The sequence below is a fragment of the Mixophyes fleayi genome, chromosome 10, assembly GCF_038048845.1.
Source record: "Mixophyes fleayi isolate aMixFle1 chromosome 10, aMixFle1.hap1, whole genome shotgun sequence".
Classification (NCBI taxonomy): Eukaryota; Metazoa; Chordata; class Amphibia; order Anura; family Limnodynastidae; genus Mixophyes; species Mixophyes fleayi.
In genome coordinates, this window is record NC_134411.1 from 77,603,373 (window position 1) to 77,617,200 (window position 13,828).

General features: G+C 40.6%; 1 protein-coding gene across 2 annotated transcripts in view; it reads left to right on the top strand.

The window, feature by feature from the left end:
• Positions 1-13,519, top strand: part of SLC7A6 (solute carrier family 7 member 6) — a 28,208-nt gene extending 14,689 nt beyond the window's left edge. For both annotated transcript variants that reach the window (XM_075188912.1, XM_075188914.1), the window contains exons 5-10: positions 767-890; positions 2,937-3,040; positions 8,680-8,776; positions 9,056-9,205; positions 10,773-10,956; positions 12,257-13,519. In XM_075188912.1, the coding sequence (XP_075045013.1) occupies positions 767-890; positions 2,937-3,040; positions 8,680-8,776; positions 9,056-9,205; positions 10,773-10,956; positions 12,257-12,351 (754 nt within the window). In that variant the 3' untranslated portion in view covers positions 12,352-13,519. The remainder of the gene's footprint in view (positions 1-766; positions 891-2,936; positions 3,041-8,679; positions 8,777-9,055; positions 9,206-10,772; positions 10,957-12,256) is intronic.
• Positions 13,520-13,828: the final 309 nt, after the last annotated feature.

Consider the following 13,828-nt stretch of genomic DNA (forward strand, 5'->3'; position numbering starts at 1 on the left):
GGTTTGCAGACCTTGAATCCCACCCAGAGGATACACCAGATACTTGGTTATTTTGTAAATATCGGAAATACTTTATATTAAAATGTCCTTTTATAAAGTACTGTATCCATGAGTTAAGCTAAATAACGTTGGCTGTCGCGTGTTAAGGAGTCCGCACACTACCCCTCTTTACTGCTTTTAGAGCTTGAGATCCCCTGTGATACATGGAGAAAGCTGGAGGGAGCTCTAGTATATACCGTATTTCCTCATGTATAAGGCGCTCCCATGTATAAGATGCACCTTTAATTTTGGCCCCGAAATTTGAAAAAATAAAATATTACGGCAACTGTCAAAAAAAGGCAGGGAGAGTGTAATGGCCGCCAGCACACTCTCCCTTCAATCGCCCCCTGCGCTGCCACTGTGCCTCTGTCCCCCTCCTCCTGGATCCCCCCGCTGCCACTGGTACGCTGCCTCGCTCCCCCTCGATTTCCCCCCCCCCCCCCCCCCCCCCGCTGCCACTGTAATGTTGCCCGCCCCCCTGCATCCCCGCTACCTCTGTATAAGACGCACCCCAGGTTTTAGACCCAAAATTTTTGGGAAAAAGGTGCGTCTTATACATTGGGAAATACGGTAATATACGTATTATTTAATGGTGCTATATAGCTGTTTCTACAGAATACAGATAAGAAGTCGGCTTTTCTAGGAAACCTTAAATAAAACGTGAACTTTATGCTATGTCTATATGGGATGCTATGTTTCCTATTGTCGTGACTTATTTGTCTTTCAGGAACTTGCCATTGTCCATTGGTATTTCTATGCCAGTCGTCACCATCATATATATTTTAACCAATGTGGCTTATTACACAGTACTGGATTTCAATGCGGTTATTGCTAGTGATGCAGTGGCTGTGGTAAGTAGCTTTTTGCTGTGTATAATAATGATAATGTAATTACATCTCGTGCATGGCGGTTGCTGTTCTTCCGCTCAGGAACAAGAGATCTATAGCACAGATTGGGGGGGAGGGGGAGTTTCCTATACCCCACAGCAACAAATCAGACGTTCGCTTTAGTTTTCTAAGATGAAGATTTGATGGGTTATTATGTGTTCCAGCTTATCTTTAACAGTTTTCATAAATGTCCCATTGTTAAAATAACTAATATTTCAGTATGGTGTCTCTTTAAAAGCTTGAATGTGGCTGTTGCAGAACTACAAGTTCCAGCATGTACTGATGGTACATTAAGCAACAGAGCCTTGATGGGTGTGCTTAATGGGGCCTGCTAGGACTTGCAGTTCAGGAACAACTAGAGATTCTGGATTGTCTAATGTTCGTATACAAAGACAATGCAGTATCTGCGTTTATAAATAAATCCGTTCCTAAGACATTAATATTTCATCAATAAATCAATGAAAAAAATTGCACTTATGCAGCATTTCTCTCCAGTATATTATTCTGTTAAAATGTTTCCTATTTATGTTCTATGTAGCCAATATGTAGTAATGAAAAGCAAAGTTACAATAAACCTATTGCCATACAACAAGTTGTAGTTCTCCTGTGTCCTGCTGTATTCAACTGTCTGTAGTATTAGAAATACACAACTTTATTGCAAGATGGAACTAGTAGATGATCATAGAAGATGAGATTCACTGCCATAGGGGTTTCAAAGAGCATTTGGATTTTGGGAGGTTAAATTGGACTGTATATGATGGTGGCAGTACGGTGGCCTAGTGCTTAGCACTTCTGCCTCACAGCACTGGGGTTATGAGTTTGATTCCTGACCATGACCTTATCTGTGTGGAGTTTGTATGTTCTCCGTGTTTGCGTGGGTTTCCTCCGGGTGCTCTGGTTTCCTCCCACACTGCAAACATACTGGTAGGTTAATTGGCTGCTATTAAATTGCCCTTAATCTATCTGGGTGTGTGTGTGTGTGTATGTTATGGAATATAGACTGTAAGCTCCAATGGGGCAGGGACTAATGTGAGTGATTGAGCTGTGTGACCCTGAAATATTCTTGCACTGAGCTTTGATGTGGTTTCAGCAGTGATGAAACTGTTTGATATATTGTGACTCCTGCTGACATACATTCCACATTAATAATATTTTTATGCCCCATAAATGTAAAAAGAGTGCAGTAAACAAGAGGTCCAAATCTTAATTTTAAACAAAAATTATTCAATTATAGTTATACACATTTCATTATTTCAACTTCCATGACCTTTATTTTAGAACGTCTACATTTCTGTTACTGGCCTAGCTGATTATAGTGATGAACGAGCCCTTGACACACTAGTTGGGAATTCCTGTATTAGAGGGATGGAGAGAGACCACTTTGAGAGTAGATTTACTGGCACCAGAGGTGTAGCGTCTTTAAACTGTTTGCGTTCACTAAATTGTGTAACTTTAATAGAGACCAGCAGTTCAGTGGCAACGGGAGACCAGTGAGCCAAACTCTCCATAATACCGAACTACAAAGCCACAGGCATCATTACAATAGTTTAAAAGGTCTAAAAACTCCAAAGCATATTTTATTATGAAGGCTGTAGGTGGCAGCTGTGTTGGTTTTTTTTTTTTTTTTTGTAAATTAATCAAATAAAAAAACGTACTGCCTGTCACACGACTTATATATCATCTACACTTCTCTTCCCAAGGGCGAGTTTGTTATGGCTGACGGACTCAAGTTACTTAGCAGAACAGGACAGCCTGCCTAGTAATCATATTTGCCTGTAGCAAGTACTGTCATTCTGGTTGTGGTGTCTTTGGTCTACTATGCTGGGACATGCAGCAGGACAGTTTAATTTTCCTGCTGCAAACCCTGTGATGCCAACCCCTTGCTTTCTTTTGATCACACGGTTGATTATTTGTTTATTTTTTTTAAATGTCTGTCCTGTTTAAGTTGTAATTTATTTCTGACTTACTCCTATTTTGTCTCTTCACGTTCCAATATTTGCACCACCGCAGACATTTGCTGATATGGTATATGGAGTATTTAGCTGGACAATTCCTTTGGCTGTGGCCCTCTCCTGCTTCGGTGGCCTTAACTCGTCTGTCCTCGCTGCCTCCAGGTATGGACCCTTCACAGATATTTTTGCTAGACCCAGTAAAGGCCTTACACTAATTGTATAATTCACAAATGAATTAAACACTTTACACAATCCTTGCCTGTTTTGAAATTTTAGGAATGTTTCTATATAATAGTTGAAATATTCTCAAGGAAAACCTACTGATGGGTTAATTGGCTTTTGAAATTTACCCATCATCATCATCATCATTTATTTCTATAGCGCCAGCAAATTCCGTAGCGCTTTACAATTTGGAACAAACATTTATAAGACAATACTGGGTAATACATTCAGACAGAAAGGTAAGAGGGCCATGTTCGCAAGCTTACAATCTATGGGACAATGGAAGTTTGAAACCCAAGGGCATGTGCTACATCATATTGCACAATGGACTGGCTAGAATGCAAAGGTAAAAAGTATTGAGTGGGCTGTGTGATCAGTCATACATGAGTGTTGGTCAGAGGGTAACCTAGGGAGATTAAGATGCCGGTTGAAAAATATTATAAGCTTGCCTGAAGAGGTGGGTTTTCAGAGAACGCTTGAAGATTAGAGGAAAGTCTTACTGTGCGAGGGAGGGAATTCCACAAAGTGGGTGCAGCCGAAAAAAGTGTCGATGTGGGAATAAATGATAGTTGTGAGTCAAGGATTGCACCTAGGCAGCAAGCTTGCGGGGTGGGATTTATGGTCATGTTATCAACAAAAATAGAAATGTCAGGCAGGAAGCTTCTGTTTTGGGGTGTGAATATTATTAATTCAGTTTTTGAAAGATTGAGTTTGAGTTGGCGAGAAGACATCCAAGATTAAATGGCAGAAAGACAGTCAGTAACGCGAGACAACACAGATGGTGACAGATCAGGAGAGGATAGATAGATTTGTGTATCATCCGCATAGTGAGGATACAGAAATCCAAAGGAGCTTATTAGTTTTCCAAGAGATGTGGTGTAGATAGAGAACAGCAGAGGACCTAGGACTGAGCCTTGTGGTACTCCTACTGATAAAGGAAGCGGAGCAGAGGTGGATCCAGAGAAATTAATACTGAAAGAGCCATTAAATAGGTAGGATTGCATGTGTTTGAAAATTTAGACTGTAAGCTTCACTAGAGCAGGGACTGAAGTGAATGATTAAATATTCTATGTAAAGCGTTGTGTAATATTGAGGTGCTATATAAAGACGACCTGTGACATCTTTGTTCCGGAGAAAAAAATATATATATCTATCCATACGATATACAAACTGGATTTGTTGAGGGTGGACAGACTGGATTTATTGAAAGGATGGCCAAAAAACACACAAGACAGCAAATGGTGAACAGGATGAAGATCACATTTTTTTGCCAAGTCATAAGCGAATCATTAGGAGCATAACATATACTTAAGTTAATAGGCACCTTAATGCAGTTTACACAATGTAGTGCTCTTTAAATCTAGACAAGGGAATGCAAGAGTATATATTCTTTTTAGGGTAGGACTAGCCTGAAGGAGAAGACTTTGGCCAGAGTTGGTTAGCTTAACATACTTTGCAAAATGTGAAAGTAACACTCCCTGTTTTTTTTATAGAGTACCGCCTGAAGTGTGTTTATTATGGCTTCAAGTAGCTATAATAGAATAAACAGTGTTTTTCCATATTGTAACATACACAGCAGAAAGAACCACACTACACATACTTCCAACAATAAGAAGGGTGCTTGGCCAAATACTCATTAACCAAGTCTATCCAAATAAAACTAGGTAACAATACTAAATAATAATAATAAAAAGACAAAGAGGTCAAAAGTCCACCCAAAGGCCGTTTCATTTGCCCGCACAACCACTGACAAGTGAAGTGAATGACATTGATTATCTGGTTTCAGTGGGTGGGATATATTAGGCAGCAAGTGAACAGTCAGTTTTTGAAGTTGATGTGTTGGAGGCAGGAAAAATGGGCAAACTTAAGGATTTGATAGACTGTGACAAGGTTCAAATTGTGATGACTAGGAAACTGGGTCAGAGCATCTCCAAAACAACCGTTGTTGTGGGGTGTTCCTGGTATGCAATGATTAGTACCTACCAAAAGTGGTCCAAGGAAGGGACATCCGGCGATGGTGTTATGGGCGCTCAAGGCTCATTGATTCTCGTGGGAAGTCGCAGAGCAGCTACTGTAGAACAAATTGCTGACAAAGTTAATGCTGGCTATGATAGAAAGGTGTCAGAACACACAGTGCATTGCTGCTTGCTTGCTGCGTAGCCGCTGACTGGTAAGAATGCCCATGCGGACACCTGTCCACCGCTGAAAGTGCCTACAGTAGGTACGTGAGAGTACCAGACCTGGACCATGGAGCAATGGAAGAAGGTGACCTGGTCTGATGAACCACATTTTCTTTTACATCATGTCGGTGGCTGGGTGCGTGTACCTGGGGAAGAGATGGCACCAGGATGCACAATGAGAAGAAGACAAGCCAACAGAGGCAGTGTGATGCTCTGGGAAATGTTCTGCTGGGAAACCTTGGGTCCTGGCATTCATGTGGATGTTACTTTGACACATATCGCTTATCTAAACAATGTTGCAGACCAAGCACACCCCTTTATGGCAACCGTATTCCCTGATGACATTGGCCTCTTTCAGCAGGATAATGTGCCCTGCCACACTGCAAAAATTGTTCAGGAATGGTGGGAGAAACATGACAAAGAGTTCAAGGTGTTGACCCACAGGTACTGGTACCACAGTACCTGTGAGATGTGCTGGAAAACAATTCAAACCTGGAAGAAGTTTAAATTTGGCACAGGAGTGCACATCGACAAGTGCTTTTTGGATGCACACGCTGCTTGTCTGCAGCATGGAGCCCAACCCCAAACAGCCGGAGTGCACCCCTACTAGGTAAGCGCCAAAGTTAGCAACGTGGAGCATACGCCAAGCCTTTATCTGTGGATTATGAAGCTTTTTTTCTTTCTTTTGTGCAACATATAATAGTCAGCCTGTAGGAAATAATACCCAGCCCTCTGAACAGTTTAAGAACGGATATATTGGATGATGAAGTAATTTTGTGACTAAATAAGCTTTACATGCTATGCAAAAAGAGCTAGATCCCAGACAAGCATAGACTGTTTGCTATTCTGAATTTGATTCTTGGTGAACCTAGATGGGTCTTCTAGTAGTGAGCCCAGAGAAATTTAGGTGGATTAGACTATTTAATCTGGATAATGTGGAGTCTTCTTAAACACATGAATAAATCTATTGGGATGAATGAAGCTTCAACTTCTGGTGCAGTCCACCATTCGCTCTTTGAGGATCATACTAAGAAGTTTTTACTACCTGTGCACCAGGTAGTAAAAGACTTGATTCCTAGGGAATGGGATCAGCTAGAAAAACACCAGTATAACCGTAAGACTAGTACTTCTGTATCCTTTTAGATAGGAATAAGGACTAAAATGCAGATTGGTTCCAAAGGGTGGTACAGCAATAGTCAGTCTGTCAGCTAGGACCACTGTGCCTTTTGAAGATTGTAGTCCTTTGAGGGATTCTATGGATTGAAAGTTGTTTTAAGAGACTTCATATTTTTTTCTGGAGCTACCTTAGAGGCAGATGTGGCCATAGCTTCATTGTCCCGAGTACTCGGACTATAGGGAGAAACTCCTCATTGGGATGTTTAAGAGAAATTTAGTAGACAATACTTTAAAAGCGTTGAGGTTATGCAGAAAGGAATAGTATTCCTTTTTGTGAGGTATCTTGGGATACCAATGCCTTTTCAGCCAGGACAATGACTTTGATGGCAGTAGCTAGAAGACCTCTCTGGCTGTGTCCAAGTGCAGCAGATGTATAATCTATGAATACTCTAGTTACTCTTCTATTTGAAGGTTCTTTGCTCTTTGTTGGTGAACTAGATGCTATGAATAAAGAAATCTCTGAGGGCAAATCCGATAGTGTGCCACAAGATCAAACGGTTAAGTATTTACCTTTCTCTTCATCCCATCAACATTTAAGGATGTAAGGAGCCACAAAACTAGAAGACCCTAGGCAAAGTGTTGCTATTACATCTAAACAGGCCTTTCGGGCTGTCAGGCTTAGAGAGAGGAGGCCAGGTCAAAAGACCTCATGATGACTATTGCCTGGCTGAGCCCTCATTGATTCTGGTGGGAGGAAGGATCACGGATTATACAGCACTCGGGAGGAATTCAATTCAGGATCCTTGGGTTCTGGACGTTTTTAGGAGAGGATACAAAATTGAATTTAATCATGTTCCCATGAGGAACTTCCCCATCAACTCCAATGGAATTGGAGGCATTGTGCATCCGTCTAAAACATTGCTGACCATAGCAAAGGTTTTGCTGTCTCATTCTTTAGGGTCCAGTTTCTGAACTTGGTGTCTTTTTGGAGACTAGATTAGCTTTGGGAACCTTGTATTATCCATTTTTATCAAGCAGTGAAGAGGATATGTCTCTAGTAGCAACCTCTTGGGCACCTACTACTCCGGCCTCAACAGTGGATCACTGCAAAGCTGGCGGCGGTCATCTATTCATCCCTTCACCAGACATTATCTACTGGATGTGGTAACATCTACTGATGCACAGTTTGAGAGGCAAATTCCTTACACAGCTACTGAATAATTTGTTGAATTATGCAGCATAGAACACTTTTTTTTTTTTTTTTTATCTTTATAGTTTTTTTTAATCTATATTGTTATTACATGGGTACATTCCATTATTATGGCTGCCATGTAAGAGAAAAGAATTGAATTATATTTTCTGTTAATTCCTAGTCCTACCATGAGGCGTGTTTTATTTTCTGTCTCTACCTAAGGGAGGAACCCATTGTTAAGGCTGCCATGGGTTACGGTATTTAGAAGGAAAGAAATTAACGTTAAACTGAATTCACTTCTTGTGCGTATTTCTGTGATTGGGGATATTCCACCCTCTGAACCTGGGATGGCTGAAAACAGGGGACCTGATTTTGGACTGGGGTAGAGGGTGTTTGCACTACTTAGTGAGTAGGACTGTCCCGCCGCAGTCATCCATTTTAAACGTATGAGGCCACTTGGGCAAATCCTAAAGTACTTGAATACTTTCTTCCCAGCTGCATGTGATGTATGTCCTCTCTTGTTTTAATTGTATGCATTCACCAGGCCTAAAGCTAATGTATGCTAGCTGGAAAGTAGCCCTTGTGATATGACACACAGACTCATAAAAGAACTATAAATAACTCTCCTACCAGGAATTGTGCTCAGGCAGCCAGTAGTACAGTCATGCTATGTACAGGCTGCAAGGATCTGCAGCATGAACTGTTACCATCCTGTTAACAAACACACTTTTATTTTATTTATTTTTTGTTGCTCACTGGGAGAGAACAATCTGCCTGTTGTGTTTAACAGACTAGAACTAATGTTGTAGAACCATTGTATTGTTTACTTGGAGTGACCAAACCACTTTAATCCTCGTGCCCAGAGGAAGTGTATGATGCCAACAAGCTGGTGACATCATTCTTGTTCTCATTCCATCCTGTAGCCATTTTGTGAGGTAAAAGCACAACGTGGCTCTGTAGCTGTGGTGTTGGGCTGACTGGTAGTTGCGAGGGGCCTTCTCCACAACAGCTGGAGAGCCGCAGGTTGGCAAAATGGTTTTAGTTTTTAATATACAAGTGTTATTCTATGTGTACTCTGTGTGTCTCCACAGGCTGTTCTTTGTTGGAGCGAGGGAAGGACATCTCCCAGATATGTTATGCTTAATACACACGGAGAGGTTCACACCAGTGTCTGCGCTACTATTCAATGTGAGAATTGCTTATTTTTGCATACATACTGTATACTCTTGTAGACACTAGCAGCTGAAGGAAGTCTACCTACCCAGTTATAAATACTGTATAGCTTTATTAGCTACTAAAGTAGATGCCTCCTGTATTCTCAAGAATATTCAGCCTACAACATGGCTGCCTCAACTTTTTGTGAGTGATGCACTTTAACTTGTTTATAGTGTGTTTTCTGCTATGGAGACCTTGTATTACAAACAGAAAGTGATCTGTCCCTAACAGTCTATCTGTTGTCCTCTGCAGTGTGCTGCTACCCTCGTCTACCTGTCTGTGAGAGACGTTTTCCAGCTCATAAATTATTACAGCTTCAGTTACTGGTTATTTGTTGGTCTGTCCATTGCTGGACAGATTTACCTACGCTGGAAGGAGCCAGACAGGCCGAGACCTGTGAAGGTTGGTGGAATCTGTAATGTCTGTATAGGGTTCCAGTGTTGGTTTTACCACAACTCTCCAGTAAAACTGGTAGTGCGGGCAGAGACGTAGAGATGAACGTTCATTTGCTACAGCAGTGGTTCCCAAACTCTTTCAGTTCGCGGCACCCTTAATCTCCATAATTTTTTCAAGGCACCCCTCCAAAATAATTAACAAGCAGCCCTGTTTTATAAGTAGTTGGGCCAAAATAACGTAATAAGTATTTAGGTCAGGACAGAAATACTTAGATTTATGTGTATTATTTTTGCAAACAACTTACTAAGGGAAAGGAATATTTTTATATATTTTTTCAATTATATTTCTGTCAAAGAATCATTTACAGCTAATACTAAGAGGAATAAGATCAAAAAATAAAACATGTACAAAAATCATCACACAGTGCCCCTTCATCCACTCTCTGCCCCCTCCTTCATAATTTTGCCTCTCCTTTGCTGTTTCCTATCACTATTTCCCCTTTTTTTTACTTACCATACTTGGTCTTCTTTCTTCTGTCTTCTTACCAATCCGGCGACGCCCAGGACCCAGCATCCTCCTCTCTCCCGCCGCTTCTCACTGAATATGTCGGAGGTGATGACGTCACTCCCGACATTCAGTGAGAAGCAAGGAGGGAGGAGGATGCTGGGTCTCGGGTTCCGCCGAATTGGTAAGTTTGTTTGGTTTCATATCTTCCTGGCCATGGCACCCCTGGGAGCCTCGGCGCACACTTTGGGAACCGCTGTGCTAGAGGCTCTTATAACAGCAGAGGCAGAAATCCCACCCTCACTATGTTGCTGCTTATCTATGTCCACTTCTAAGTGAGACTACAAAGAAACGGTGCTGATATCACACCAGAACATGTTAAATGGGGGTTTTCACCTTCATATGACCTTTCATGTATTGACATAAATGTACCATCCTGCAACTTTTACTAAAGACATCACTTTTTTTTGTTCCAGTTTCTGTCTGTGCTTTATAGCCATGTAGTAATATCCTTACCAGAGTATTTCTGGAACCCTGGGATATAACAGAGTTCTCCTGTGCTTTTCACTGGATAATATAACCTACTCTTCTGGATTATATAAATACATATATAAAAACCATAAAAGGTAGCTAGAAAAAAAAAAAGCAATATATTTAGTCACTGCTGTAATAAATAAATTGTGATTATTTACCTGTAGACCAGTGCTGTTTTGAAAGTCTATTTCGGTCTCGACTATAATTTGGGTTTTTTATCTTCTTGGCTCATAATAATGCCCATGAGGGTCCATTCACACTGTTTCTTACTCTCTACAACTGGTATAGTCAGGGGTGCCTTGTCAGCATAGGTTTGCTTGCAGTCTCCTCCGAGCTGCGCTGACCAATGACATGCTATTTCGCTCTCCAGTTGCATTGTGATTGGAACTCCCCATTGATATACGGAATGTAAAAGCTGCCATGTTTAGAATTGTACGAACTCCTGTCCGATGCCTCCTGTAGTTAGTGTAGGGTTTGATGTAACATTGTGTGATCTGTTCTAGGCCATAATGGCATTCTGTTTTTCTATTTTCAGCTCAGCCTGTTTTATCCCATTGTGTTTTGCCTGTGTACATTATTCCTGGTCTTCATCCCATTGTACAGTGACACTGTGAACTCACTCATTGGAATCGGCATTGCACTTTCTGGTGTTCCCATTTACTTCATGGGAGTCTATCTACCAGAGTCCAAAAGGCCGCCTTGCATTGGCAAATTATTGGGTAAGGAGGAGGACATCTATTCTGATTTAATTAGCAATTGCTCTTGCCAGATCTGTCTTAGATTTCCATATATACACTGCTCGGAAGGTACCTAAACTGTGGATTAGCTTCAAGTCTGTAATAAAAGATGGCTTTTTACACAGTTATAATCTGCATGTATAATCATTTCATCCACCTATTGGGTGTTGCCTTATTATTTAAAATGGTCATTTTATTAATTTTATTTCACAAACACTGAATGTCTACATGATCAGTCACCTTCCCCCAGGTTCCTGTATTCTCTGTGGGTATAAATACTGTACACCTAGGAGATTAGTTATTCTGCAATGTATCTACAACTGTACCATGTACTCATATTCAATTGTTGGTGTTACTGCCATCATTACGGCAATAGTGCGCGTAATTACGGTACATTTCACGCTGGATTTCAGCTCGCGGCTCAGGGAGCTGCGAGCTGAAATCCGGCTTGGTATTACCGTAATAACGGTAATACTTTTTCCGCGGCGGAAAACGGCAACAATTGAATATGCCCCATAGGGCCTGATTCATCAAGGAGAAAGCAAAGAAAAAAGTTAATTTGCTCAAGGACAAACCATGTTACAATGCAAGGGGTGCAAATTAGTTTATTATTTTGCACATAAGATAAATATTGGCTGTTTTTCATGCAGCACACAAATACTTGATGGCTTTATTTTTACAGACATTTAAATTTGATCTAGGACATGCTCTACCCCAACTATAAATCTGTCCCCACATTTTATATTTACCTCCCCCTCCAATGCAACATGGTTTTGCCAAGGTGCAAAGTCACTCTTTTTTTTTTTTTTTTTGCTGTCTTTCCTTAATGAATCAGACCCATAGTGTATAATAGATTGATGTGTTTTTGTAACAGCCCTAGATACCCAAAATCAGTTGTTTTGTGTTTCTCAATTCTGGGAGCTTTGAAATAGTTTTGTTTTGTGCATCTGTAAATCTTTAGGCAGAAGCACAACAATATTGTTAAATATATGATGTAGTCGCCAAACATGTCGACCCTCCATATGACTAGAAGGGGAAATCCATTGTGCATGATTGTATTGAATGGTAAATTCTTGATTTTAACCCATGAGGGTTGAACATTCTATTACATTAAGCTTTTAACTCCAAGCCCATGTGAGAAGTGGCTATAGTGTTGGGGAGGTAAAAGAAATACTGCAGTGTATTGAGGCAAGATGGCTGCACTTGGAAAGTTATATATTACCAGCATGGACATATTAAACAACGTAGTAACCCTCTGCCTTTCCCGCAATCTCCCTTTTAGCCGTTCTTACAAGATGGACCCAGCTGATCTTCAATTGTGTCTTGACGGAGATGGATCCCATTGATGAGAAAAAGCCAGAAAAACGGTCGCTGTGATCAGGGCATTAAAAAAGTGACCGGTTTCAGGAAATGTCTTGAAGGTGCTAGAAAAGAAAGATAAATTCTCTGCAATTGCCATAGGACTGTGGACCAGCTACAGCGGAAACGGACAAAGGCTGTGTCCAAATAGACAGTTCAGTGCAACCGAGATGGTCTGTATACTTTACAAAGTCCCATCTCCAAAGACGTCAGCGTTCCAAATAAACTTAGGACTGTCAGGCAATTTACACAGATTATTGTGTCAAATCTCCTGCAATATTTACATAGGAAGAAACAAAACTTGAACATTTGTCTGGCAATGTCTAGACACTCTTTTTTTTTTTTTTTTTTTTTTCTTTATTTTGACCACATGCTTACAAAAATGATAGCAATTCCAAATACTGTTACTCTTGCATATTCAGGTTTGTTTATGAAGTATAGATGACATCTCAACCTTAACTTGTCTCCATCCCCAAACTTCTCCCCACCTTGGGGGGAGGGAGGGAATCACAGGTGCTGAATTAAATCTTGATTTCCTTCTAAACAGGTGTTGGAACACTAGAAACATTAATGGACTCTGTGGCTGTAGTTCTTGCAAATTGTTGTTTTGGTTTTTTTTTTCTTCTTTAAATGAAGCTATTGCTCATAGCTTTTCTAAATAATTCTGAAGCCTCTTCACATGCGGTTTTAAATTATACGCCAGAATTCGATGTAAGCAGAAGTTTAAATGCAAAGTGCCTATGAAAATACACTCCCAAGAACCACAGGGAAAGCAACATTAATTTGGTTGTGTGAATCAAAAAGTGACGTGCCTAAATTTCCCGTTTTTGTTTTTTTACTTAAATAGAAGTGTAAAGTGGACCCGTCTCCTTGACACAGGAGAAAGCCGCCATCTTCTGAGGGACTCATTCATGTCACTGGTTGATGAAGATTGGTTAGGTCACAAAATGGCTGCCGACACTGAGCACACTTTGAGATTCAATTAGTGACTGCTACAGAAGTGTGGTGACAATATTCTTGATTTCTGTTTAAAGTCTCATCTCCATTAGTGTTGCTAATACTTGTTTTGAATGATATCCTTTTTATTCCATGCGGTTTTCCCCACGTGCAATATATTTTTTTTTTGTTCAGGACAATGCTGGCAATGCCCAGTGTGATTAATAATAATAAAGTTGAATTTGTCAGATGTATTTCTTTACTTAGCTGGAAACAATAAGGACTTGTTCAGACATGCATATACCTGCGCTTTGTTCTATTCTCTATGACAAGACATCTATCACCATCTAAATGTCACATGAATGTGGAGTTTCCAGTGCAATTGACTTTAAAGGGTCACTGCACACTACCTTGGTACAAGAGTTCCTAATAATATTTACAAATATCCTGATTGAATATGAGTGTGACAATGTATTTACCTGCTAGCTAGTGCAAATTCTCTAGTTGTCAGGCAGCATGGCGGTACAGTGGTTAACATTGCTGCCTCACAGCACTGGTC